At 56.5% G+C, this 11,371-nt stretch overlaps 2 protein-coding genes across 3 annotated transcripts; one reads left to right on the top strand and one right to left on the bottom strand.

Moving 5' to 3' along the window:
* Positions 1 to 410: 410 nt before the first annotated feature.
* TRIR (telomerase RNA component interacting RNase) lies at positions 411 to 3,551 on the bottom strand (the record flags this gene model as incomplete). Of its 2 annotated transcripts, XM_082649784.1 has the most annotated exons (3): positions 3,127 to 3,551; positions 1,153 to 1,230; positions 411 to 848 (listed from the first exon to the last, which is right to left on the bottom strand). In XM_082649784.1, the coding sequence occupies exons 1-3, from the start codon at positions 3,475 to 3,477 to the stop codon at positions 741 to 743; spliced, it is 537 nt and encodes a 178-aa protein (XP_082505910.1). In that variant the 5' UTR covers positions 3,478 to 3,551. The 2 variants fall into 2 exon arrangements, with proteins under 2 accessions (XP_082505910.1, XP_082505911.1); XM_082649785.1 differs by lacking the exon at positions 411 to 848 and having other exon boundaries at positions 1,154 to 1,230; positions 3,150 to 3,551.
* A 1,283-nt stretch (positions 3,552 to 4,834) lies between these two features.
* GET3 (guided entry of tail-anchored proteins factor 3, ATPase) lies at positions 4,835 to 11,146 on the top strand. Its single transcript, XM_082649776.1, has 7 exons — positions 4,835 to 5,157; positions 5,969 to 6,116; positions 8,860 to 9,008; positions 9,101 to 9,251; positions 9,999 to 10,106; positions 10,198 to 10,395; positions 10,810 to 11,146. Exons 1-7 carry the CDS (start codon positions 4,997 to 4,999, stop codon positions 10,939 to 10,941), a joined length of 1,047 nt encoding a protein of 348 aa, XP_082505902.1. The 5' UTR covers positions 4,835 to 4,996; the 3' UTR covers positions 10,942 to 11,146.
* Positions 11,147 to 11,371: the final 225 nt, after the last annotated feature.

An 11,371-nucleotide genomic window follows, 5' to 3' on the forward strand; every position in this document is an offset into this window, starting at 1 on the left:
CACCTCCCAGAACGGCTTCCCCCTTTCATCTGTGTCTGTTTTCTTCCACAATGGCAGGGAGCATGCATGGTCTGTTCTGTTCACTGCAGCAGCCGCAGGGCCCAGAAAAACCCAGGCACACCAGAGGTGCTCAGTGTCTTCTGATTTGAACAAACTGACAGCTTTGGCCCAGCCCAAATGGGACTGTGAAGGGACACTGAACAAGAACACCCAACAGTGGGGGGGAAGGTCAGGGGTGAGACCTGAGGAGAGTTCAGGCCTACAGGAGGTGATGCACCCTCGTTCTCCCCCCACACCCTCCCAAATCCCTCCCTCACTGGGCCAGATCCAGGCTTTGGTGGGTGCAGTGCCAGCCATGAGGGGAGGGCTTAGGTTGGAGAACAGCAAAGAAGGCAAACCAAGCACACAGCTCCAGCACTAGGTCAAGTTCTTTACTTCCCAGAAGTGATGGCTAAAGGGAGGGAGGAGAGGATGAGAAGAGGAAGACAGAAAGAGCCAGAGAGAGGGAGGAGCTGGGAAGACAGGGGACAGTAAACCACTGTTCTATGAAGTCTCAGGAGACAAGTGCTCAAGGTAAAAAAGAGTCCTGGAGAATCGTCCGCAGCTGCGGCAGCTGCAGGAAGCATCTCGGTTTCCTTCTGTATATAAGTCCTTGGGGGAAAAAGGCTGCCGCGCTGCCGCTGCATTAAATAGTTATGTACATCGCAGAGTCCCAGGCCGTGGGCAGGCAGGGAGGGGGGTCATTTCACCAGGGGCCGAGTTTTATCATCATCGCCGCACTGGTGGGCTTTGTACTTTTTCACCTCTGCCATGTACTTGGCCCATGCATCACCTTTACTTGTTAATACCTGTTGGGGGGAGGGGAGGGACACACGGGGGTTGGGAAGGAGATGCCAAGGAGGCCAGGAACCAGGGTCAGGACTGTCCTGAGACAGCTGACCCACCCACAGAGTCACCGCAAAGGTCTTGGGTGTGAGGTAAAGATATGGAGAATCAAGTTATCTGGGAACCTTGTTGAAAGCCCTCCTCCCCCACCCAGTACACCCATCCAAGGGCTAGATACTGAGGAGGGAGGGACAGGGCACCTGGGCCAGGAACTGAGGCTGGAAGGAAAAGGCAACGTGGGCAGCCCCCCACACCCAGCCTGCTCACCTCATCCTCCGTCTTCTGCTTCTTGGCTACTATTCCCGTCTTGAGGGCTAGTTTGTTCCCGCCTCTGCGCTTGCCCACCTGGGTGAAGGGACAGAAGACTGCAACGGTTACAGGAGCCGGGGCCCGCCCTTGGCGGCGCTGAGGCCCACTACACCTTCCTAGCCCGGCCCGGTGGCCCGTCCCGACGCCGCGCCCAGCTCCACCAGCCGGCCGACCTGCGCAGCAATCAGAGAGGAGCACACGCGACTCAGCGCCTGCCCTGGGCCCATGATGCCCAGGCAGTCCTGGGCCCCCAGGCTGCCCTCCCAGGGAGAGAAAAGAATTCCCACATCGGTGGGGACGAGCACTGTCCTCACCCTCCCCTAGTAGAAACCACACAGACAGCAACAGTTCCCTTTATTGAGCACTTACTGTATGCTAAGCCCTGTGCCAAGTGCTTTGGATATACTATCTCCTTCCACTTTCACAGTCACCTTACGATGAAGGTTACCATCCCCATTGTAAAGATGAGGAAACATCTCTGAAAAGGAGAAGCCTGTACCATGGATCATGCCAACAGCAAACAGTGGAGCTGGATTCTGGGTCAGGTGTGTCTAGGCCAGAGCAGCATTCTTAACCACCAAGCGACACTGTTCCCCTACACGTAACCGGGCCTGGCCTCTTTGCAGGTGCTCCTGCAAACGGCCCCTTGATGAACAAATGAAACAGGCAGCGACAACTACTGCTATTCTCACTCACAGAGGGGCACTCGGCCTCCACCCAGTTCTCACACCAGCCCAGGTCCTGCCACTTCCCCTTCCTCAAACATAAGTCTTACTCTGAACTTTCATCCTGGTCTTCTGTTTTCTCCCACACACTTGAGGGTTTCTTGTGCCCCAGGGGCTGCAACAGGCTTTACAGACATCCCATCCCTATCCCTCAGCCAGGCATTAAGTGACCTGCGCTGTTGGGACTATTCTCACACTCATTATTGACGGATGAAGAAACTTGACCCCCAGTTCGTTACTCTCACACCACACTTTTTTCTCCATACCACAGGAACTTGCTCTCAACACCAGAGACAAAGCAAGCTCAGAGTTGACAATCAAGGTAGGTATCATTTCTGTGGCCTAGAGTTTCTCAATCGCATATACTAGTGACATTTTGAACTGGATCATTTTTGTTCGGGAGGGGGAGACAGTTGTTCTGCGCATTGTAGGATGTTGAGCACCATTCCTGCCCTCTACTCATAAATGTCAATAGCACTCCCTCCCCCAGTTCTGACAACCAAAATATCTCCAGACTTTGGCAAATGTGGGGATGAGGTGAGGGGAATCGTCCCCAGTTGAGAACCACTGGTTTAGCCCTTCCTATAAGAAAGGCCCAGTGCTAATCACATCAGAAGATGCGATGATGCCCATTTTTACAAGCAGGGAAAATGAGGTTAGACCAGATCAGATGCCCCAGGAAAGCAGAGATGCCTGTCATAATCAACACAGCATACCCATCACCTAGCACACTGCCCAGCACAAGGTAAGGTGCTCAATAAATGGACACTGGACGAATGAGACTCAGGGAACTCAAGCAAATCTGCTAGGGTCACACAGTAAGCAGTCTGAGTCTCTCATCCACACAGCTCAGAGTCCAGACTTGACTATGCCCCCCATCCCCATAGTGGGAGATGGTCCCAGTATCCAAAGTTCGGGATTCCACTCAAACAGGAATCCTGGTATCCTGGTTTCCCCATTCTCGGAGCGCTGTTTCCAATGGAATTCCCCCCAACTCCCAGTTCTTGCGGGCATACTGCGGGGGTCCCCACCTCCGCCCCCAGACCTCTCTCGTCGAGAATCCAGTTTCCGAATCCTCAGCGGGTGACCCGGACGGCTCCCTCATCGGGGTCGGAGGGTGGACCTGGATCCCGCTCCCCTTTCTCGAGCCCGATTCCCCCTGCCAAGGAAGGCCCTGGTGCCCGCCCCCACCCCCGCGGCTCCTTACGAAGCTGAGCGTGGGGCCCGGGCCGCCCTTCCTCTTCGGATCCCCGGGACCCGCGGCGGCGGCGGTGGCCGGCTGGTCGGGTCGCTGCGGGCCCGGGGGCGGCTCTTCCTGCCGCTGCCGCTGCTCCTCCTCCATCTTCCGCTTGAACAGCTCCAGGAAGCTGCCGTCGTTGGCGAACAAGTTCACGCCGCCCGACACCGGGCTCGAACCCGCGCCCGACACTTCATCATCCCCGCTCTCGGGCGACGTCCCGGGCCCGGACTCAGCCCATCGGCTCCCGCCGCCGCCGCCGCCCGCGGGGCCCGGCGCCTCCCGGCCCGGAGGTTCCGCCCGTCTCCCTCGGGCAGCCATTTTGTCGCCAGGTACCTCGCAAAGGATTCCGGGAAGGCCGCTCCGGGCCCGCGCTTGGCGCCAGACTTGCCTCGTCCCGGGCAATGCATGCCGGGAAGACCGGTCTGGCCCTCAGGCATCCGCAGTGGAGGCGGGGCATGAGGGGCGGGGTGAATGATGAGTAAGGTTTGACGCTACGCGCCGGCGGGCAGACGCCCCGCCCCGCCCCGCCCCCGCCTCCGCCCCGCGGATGGTTATAGCCCTGCTAGACTCCCGCAGGCGTTACGCAGAGATAGTCTCTTCCGCAATGAGACTATTGTCTGCGCCTGGGGCTGTAGCGGGCTCTCGGAGTGAGGTTCCCGCTTGGGACTTAGGGGCGTATTAGCTTTTCGGGGCTAGAATCCACTTCTGGCACCAGGGATAATCTCAGTGAGGGGTGGGACCTCGCCTGAGGCTGTGTGCTCAGCTGACATCTCGGAAGCTGGGTCCCTAACTAGGACTAACTAGAGGGCATATCTAGCCTGGGCCCCCAGAATAGAAATAGGGGTGTCTCTGGATTGGGTACCTGTCTCTGGGGTGGAGCTTTTATTTGGGAATAGAGACACAGCTGACTCCAAGGAGCGGGGATCCCCATTTGAACGTCAGGGTATTATTTTATGTGCTAGAGTACTCATGAAACCGCGGATATTTCTAGGCTGGAGTCTCCACCTAAGAGTATCCGCTAAGGGCCTGGGACCCAGCCTGTATTCCTGCCCAGGGCAGAGTTTCAGAGAATTGGCTGAACTGGAGTTTCCCCTCGGACAGAGAGCAAACTGGAAGGAGGTTTTCGGGAACAGGGTCCCTTCTACGACAAGGAGCGCAGTTGCAAGTGTTGTCCCTGCCCTGTCCTGTCCTGCATGGGGGCTCAGGGCTCACTGGACAAGGATCTGCGGACCTCGCCCACAGCAGCCCCAGGACCGTCTCCAGCCAACTAATCGGTTCGTTTATGATTGGTTTGCGTCAGGAGCCCGGTGGTTCCCAGCCAATTGAATAACAGAAGAGACGGGCCTGAGGCGGTGTTGGAACCCAGGTTGGAGAATAGGGGGGGAATGATCGACATGAAGTTGAGCCTATGGGGTCAGGTCAGGGTGGACCTCGGATCTAACTTCTTCAAAAAGGTATGCAGTGGGTGTTTGGCCGGTTGCTAAGGAGAGGTTGGCGGCTACCGGGACCTGAGAGTGATTGGTAAAAGTAAGAAAAGATGTAGCCAATGAAAGGAGTGCTGCAAGACTTAGGGGCCAATCAGTAAAGGGGAGTAACCTGGGATGTACCAATATGTTAATTAGGAAGGGGGAGTCTTTGAAGAAAATATAGACAAGAGGCTGACAAGCTGAACCTTGGAAGGGGAAGACGTTGGAAATATAGCTTCTATTAGCTCCTAAGAGTTAGGCCATGAGAAAATTGGTTCAATCTTCTAGCCTTGATGGGGTTGTGATAGGAAATTTCCCCTGTAGGTGCTTTGCATGGTGCGCTCCGCTTGATCACGTGAGCCGTTTCCAAGATGGCGGCAGGGGTGGCCGGGTGGGGGGTTGAGGCAGAGGAGTTCGAAGATGCCCCTGATGTGGAGCCGCTGGAGCCCACGCTTAGCAACATTATCGAGCAGCGCAGCCTTAAGTGGATCTTCGTCGGGGGCAAGGGTGGTGTTGGAAAGACCACCTGCAGGTAAGGAGGCTGCGGTGGTGGCCAGGAAAACGGGTGGGATGTACCACAGGGCGAAGGGGAGGCCAAGGACCGGGTCTTCCACCACCAGCCGGGCAGGAGGGCTGGGCTGGGGCCTTCTGGGTTGTACTCTTCGGAAGTTATCGGGAGCAAATGGAAGCTACCTCCTGAATGCAGGCCTGTTCAAGGGCTGAACCACATTGGATCCAGCGCACGGGAGCCTGGAGAGCGTTTAAATGTCCCAATCAGCTAGACTGTACCAGAGTGAGCCCAGAGTAGGGGGAGGGGCACCGGGGCGAACTATCCTAGTCTGGTGAACCTTGCCATTCTATGCCCACGTGGGGGTGGGGGTGGAAGGCGGGAGAGAGGGCACATGATCAGACTACCCATTCAGCTGGGAAGAGGGGGAGGGGTCCCCGGGGCAAATTACCCTGGACAAGTGGACTGAACTATCGAATTTAGCAGGAGGTGCAAAGGACCCCTTAGTTTAGAGTTGAGGGAGGGGACACAGGGTCGAGTTGGCTGGATAGCTGGACCATGTTACTTTGTGCCAGCAAGGAAGCAGGCATCAGGCGGGACGGACACATTCAGCTGAACCTTACCACTATATAGCCAGCTGGAGGGCTCAGTAGGTGAGGTCTGATAGGGTCCCTCTGCAGGGATTGAGGCTTGATCCCACAGTCATCCGTACTCTTCTCTCAAGGCCCTTGCTGATCCAGGTCCCCTGCTCCTGGGACCCTTCTTCTCCCCATGCAGACCTAAGGAGCAGAGCCTAACCCTTCACTTCCCACCTTTTGGCCTTTCCCTTGCCCAGCTGCAGCTTAGCAGTCCAGCTATCCAAGGGGCGGGAGAGTGTTCTGATCATCTCCACTGACCCAGCCCACAACATCTCCGATGCATTTGACCAGAAGTTCTCCAAGGTGCCTACCAAGGTCAAAGGCTATGACAACCTCTTCGCCATGGTGAGTGCAGCAGGGCTTAGCCCCACCCCCCCGCCCCAACTCTGGCAAAGTCACCTTCAGGCCTTTCCTGTGAACACCCACCATCAGTTACCATGTCCTGCCCATTCTCCATCCTCTGTCTCTCCACTTTCACTCCTTCTTCAGCATACCCACAGGGGAACGAGTGAGGAACGTTTGTGGAGCAGAAAGGAAGCCAGAGTGACTGGCGCTTAGTGAGCAAGGGAAGGGAGGGAGACATCAATCAGGACCACATGGTGTAGGACCTTGCAGCCCACTGAGATCAGTTTAGCTTTGCTTCCAAGTTAATGGGAAGCTGTTTGTTTTAAGCAGAGTAATGTCATGGCCAAATTTGTTTTCCAGAAAGTTCCCTGTAGCTCTCATGCAGAAATTGGATTGTAAGTCAAGGATGGAAACAAGGAGACTGGGACAGTGACCAGGCTAGGAATGATGGCAGCCCAAAATTGGGAGGAGGGGTGAGAAGTGGTCAAATTTGGGATGTATTTTGGAATTAAAGCAATTTAACTGCTTGTTTGTAATGGGTGAGAGAAAAAAATGAATTAAGCATAAGTACATGTCTTGGTTATCTCCCTGGGCAGCTGAGGTGGGGAAGACTGGGAGAGGAGCAGGTTTAGAAGACCAAACGTCAGGAATTTTATTTGGCCACAGTGAGACCAAGGTGCCCACTGGTCATCCAAGTGGAGACATCAGGACAGCAGCTTAGTTATGTGAACCTAGAGCTCAGAGGAGGTTGGCATTGATTTGAGAGTCATTGTCCCAAGGGTGGTATTTAAAGCTGTGTGAGTGGAGGAGCACGTGAAAGAATAGAGAGGCCCAGAAACAACCCCGGGGGCACATCAGCATTTAGGGTCCAGCAGAGGAGGAGGAAGAACCATTGAAAGAGGCCGAGAAGGAGCCACAGGTGAGGTGGGAGGAAAGCCAGAGAGTGTGGGCTCCTAAGCTCCAGGAGGACAAAGGGACTAGGGCAGAAAGGTTGTCGGCTCTAGCAGGCACATGAGTTTTAAGCAGATCACCCTGGGAATGGGGGCAGAAGCCTGCCTGGAATGGGTGAGCTGAGGTGGACACAATGATCACCATGATGGGAGCAGAGAAATGAGCATGGCCATCCCTGGAGGGAGAAGGGAATGAGGGTTAAGGAAGGCTTTTCTGAGGAAGGAGATGCTAGAGCATGTTTGTTTGCTGCTGCACATGCTTCAGGGAATTCCTCGGTGGTCCAGTGGTTAGGACCCTGGGCTGTCACTGCCAAGGGCCCAGGTTCAACCCCTGGTCAGGGAACTTAAGATCCCACAAGCTGCGCGGTGCAGCCGAGGGGGTGGGGGGAAGCTTCAACTGGGAGGGACAAGTGATATTGCAGGAAGGAGTGAGGATGCCGGCTGAGGACGGGCCTCAGGCAGGTGTGAGCTCACTCCAGCGCACAGACCCAGGACTTGGGCTCTGCCAGGACCAGGGGCTTAGAAGGAATGTGGGGGGACTGGGGCGTTTCCTGGGAGGAAATGAGGGTGTAGGCAGCCAGTGGCTTCGCTTTCTCATTGAGACACAGGCGAGGCACAGGCCTCAGCAGAGGGTGAGGGACACACGGGCCAGAAGGGGTTTGAGCAGGGAGAAGATATGGCATTAACATTCCCATGGGTGGATTTTCTGGCTCGTCGAGTGCCTGTTGGAGACTTGTGATCAGGAATGGGGAGCAAGGTTGAGTTCTTCGTCTGGGATGTTCCCCTGATGTTCACCTTGGTGTAGCCATGCCAGCGAGCTGTGAATAAACAGGATGGGGCTTTTGCCAACCACAGAGGGAGAAGGGAGTGTTTGCAGAGGCATCTTGTGGAGACTGGGCTGGATAAGAGTGCCGCCCAAGAGGGACACTGACGGTGAAAAAGCGGGCAGAGGTGCGGGGATGAGGTGGCCCAGGAAGGTCTAGAATAACAGGAAGTGAGAAGGCTGGGGTCAGAGAGTGGCCTGGTGACTAGGAACAACCCATCAAGGGTGTGACTGTAGGGGGGTGATGTGTGGACAAGCTCCCTGCAGGGAAATGACCTCTGAGGCCAGGGAGTGGAGGGCTTCGCCACAGGAAACATGAATTCAAGTAGAAGAGGTGACAGGCGGGAGATAGAGAGGCAATGAGTGCAGGACGGGCCAGGGACCCCAGGCTTGGTCATCCCCTTCATGGAATCTGCATCCATGTTGAGGACCTACTCTGTGCCAGACACTTCCAGGCACTGGGGACACAGCAGTAAACAAGACAGAAAAACCCCTGCCCTTGTGGGGCCAGCATTCTGGTTGGGGAGACAGGCGAAAAACATGCTAAGTAAACCATGTGAGGAGAGGCCAGATGTTAAGAAGAAAGGAAGGCAGGGCAGAGGGGGCTAGGGCTGCACTGTTAGATTGGGCGGTCAGGGATGACTCATGTTAGAGGAATGATCTGGAAGAGGCCACAGGCCCGGGTGGGGGAACAGCCCGTGAGAAGGCACTGCAACGCACTCTGGCTTCCCTCTGGGACACTGAGCACAGTTGGCGATTTTCCATCTGCTTGTGAAAGACTTTAACAATCTGTGCCACCACCCGAGACCTTAAGCGCCTAAGGGAAGGGCCAGGGCACCTCAGAGGTCTCCCCAGCTGTGACCTGGTGAAGGGCTGTGCTCAGGGCACCCCACAGGCTCCCTCGGGCTCCGTGCCCAGGTGGGAAGGCTCCAGCAACAGCAGCCTGAGTCTTGACCCTCTCGGCCCCCAGGAGATTGACCCCAGCCTGGGTGTGGCGGAGCTGCCGGACGAGTTCTTTGAGGAGGACAACATGCTGAGCATGGGCAAGAAGATGATGCAGGAAGCCATGAGCGCCTTCCCAGGCATCGATGAGGCCATGAGCTATGCAGAGGTCATGAGGTCAGGCCCGGCGGGGACTCTGGGTGCCCGGTGCTGCCTGGGGCTAGGGTGGAAGAGGGGGCAGAGCGGGCCTGATCCTCATCTCCCCACAGGCTGGTGAAGGGCATGAACTTCTCGGTGGTGGTGTTCGACACAGCGCCCACAGGCCACACGCTAAGACTGCTCAACTTCCCCACCATCGTCGAGCGGGGACTAGGCCGCCTCATGCAGATCAAGAACCAGATCAGCCCCTTCATCTCACAGGCAGGCAGAGCCCCAGGGCATCCAGGAGTCCCCTGAATCAGAGTGGGCCCCCGGACCCCAAGATGTGCAGAAACAAAGGCATTTCCCACATATGCTCTCAGTCAGCGCTTCCCAATGGATGGGATGGATCTTCACTGCGGGGGAACCGTCCCCCCTACTCCACAGCACCCAGTGTCCCTGCCTCCACCCGCTGAGTGCCCCAGACAGAGCTTGAAAGCACATATCCCAGAGCCAGATGGCCCGGGTTCAAACGCTTTGCACTCTGGTGTGACACAGCTGTGTGACCTCCAGTCACTTCCCCTCTCTGGGCCTTATCTGTCAAATGGAGAGCATGCGAATCCCCCCATGGGTTACTATTAGCACAACATGACAACCCTGATGCCGTCACACTTTTGTACTCCACTGACACCTCCTTGGTTGTGTGTGGTCCCCCGGCGGGGACCTGTGCCTCAGTCACATTTGTGGGGCCCTTACTGTGTGCCAGACACCGTTCCAAGCACGTGACATGTCATACAGCACAACAGCTCTACACATGAGGAAACTGAGGCTCTGGGAGGTCAAGCTAACCTGGCCACAGTCCCGCAGAAATGGCAGAGCTAGGGTTGGACCCCTGCGATCTGCTCAAGGGCCCACACCTTTAACCACTGGGAGGTGTCAGGAGTCGTCCCCCGGGTATCTAGTGAGCCCAACCCAGGGAGTATAATGTGCCCCAGGTAAACCATGAGCCCTCTCACATCGTCCCCACAGATGTGCAACATGCTGGGCCTCGGGGACATGAACGCAGACCAGCTGGCCTCCAAGCTGGAGGAGACACTGCCTGTCATCCGCTCCGTCAGTGAGCAGTTCAAGGACCCTGTGAGTTGCGGTCCAGGCGGGCGGCGAGAAGCTCAGGGGAAAGAGACAGGGCTGAAATCTGCCCCTCCCTGTCCTGTCTTGGATCCTGCAGGAGCAAACCACCTTCATCTGTGTGTGCATTGCTGAGTTCCTGTCCCTGTATGAAACGGAGCGGCTGATCCAGGAGCTGGCCAAGTGCAAGATCGACACGCACAACATCATTGTCAACCAACTCGTCTTCCCTGATCCCGAGAAGCCCTGCAAGATGTGTGAGGCCCGCCACAAGATCCAGGCCAAGTACCTGGACCAGGTGCGCACACCCACCCTCCCGCCCAGCCCTCGTAGCTCTGACTCTGGAAGCTGGGGTCCGTCCCAGCCCAGCCAAGGCACTGCTGACCTTTTACTGTATTCTCTGACCTTTTGCTCCAGCCCACCTTCTGTTCCTCGCCCCAAACCCCTGCCCTTCACGCACTGCTTCAGACCTTCTGATTCTGGCCTTCATAGACTGGCTGGCCTGGCCTAGATACCTCTCACCCTGGGGAGTGGGAGGTCCAGCCCAGTGGTCTCTGACCTCACTGGCGCCACTCCCACCTATGTCCCTGTGAAGCCCTTGCTCATATTCTCTCCCTGACTCTGGGAGACCCTTAGCCTGACCCTTTACGTTGATCACATTCTGTCCCTGCCCTGTGGCCCTGCTGCCTTCTGCCCTCTACCCCTGCCGCAGATGGAGGACCTATATGAAGACTTCCACATTGTGAAGCTGCCACTGCTGCCCCATGAGGTTCGGGGGGCGGACAAGGTCAACACCTTCTCTGCTCTTCTCCTGGAGCCCTACAAGCCCCCCAGTGCCCAGTAGCACCACCACCAGCCCCAGCTGCTGCCATTTCACACTCAGCCGCCACCCACCGGGGCAGAGTTTGCACAAAGTTCCCCCATAATACAGGGGAACCACTTGGGGGAAGGGAGGCGGGGAGGGGGTCTTTTCCCCCTGGTGGGGCTGGGGGAGCTGTAGCTGCCCCCGCACCTCTCCCCGCCTCTCCTCCCTCAATAAAATGATCTTAAACTACTGTGGATGTTGACATGGTGGGGTTGGGGCCTAGTACCTCCATGTACAGTTGCAAAGGTTGTACACTGCACAAAGATGTCACATCCAGAGAGGCATAGATGTATGTTTAGGTCCCTCACAACAGAGACCTAATAGAGATGTGTGTTTATTGTGGTAATTTTGGAAGGAGGGTTCTTCTGTAAAGGGGTGCCTTTTTCTAGCTCTATATGGGTAAGGGTGT

This window comes from Grampus griseus (genome assembly GCF_964374135.1).
Source record: "Grampus griseus genome assembly, chromosome: 3".
Classification (NCBI taxonomy): domain Eukaryota; kingdom Metazoa; phylum Chordata; class Mammalia; order Artiodactyla; family Delphinidae; genus Grampus; species Grampus griseus.

Coding starts and splice junctions, on each gene's coding strand:
- GET3 (XM_082649776.1), top strand. CDS start 4,997: ATGGCGGCAGGGGTGGCCGGGTGGGGGGTTGAGGCAGAGGAGTTCGAA. Junction 6,117..8,859: donor ATGACAACCTCTTCGCCATG/GTGAGTGCAGCA, acceptor CTCGGCCCCCAG/GAGATTGACCCCAGCCTGGG. Junction 10,396..10,809: donor AGGCCAAGTACCTGGACCAG/GTGCGCACACCC, acceptor CCCCTGCCGCAG/ATGGAGGACCTATATGAAGA.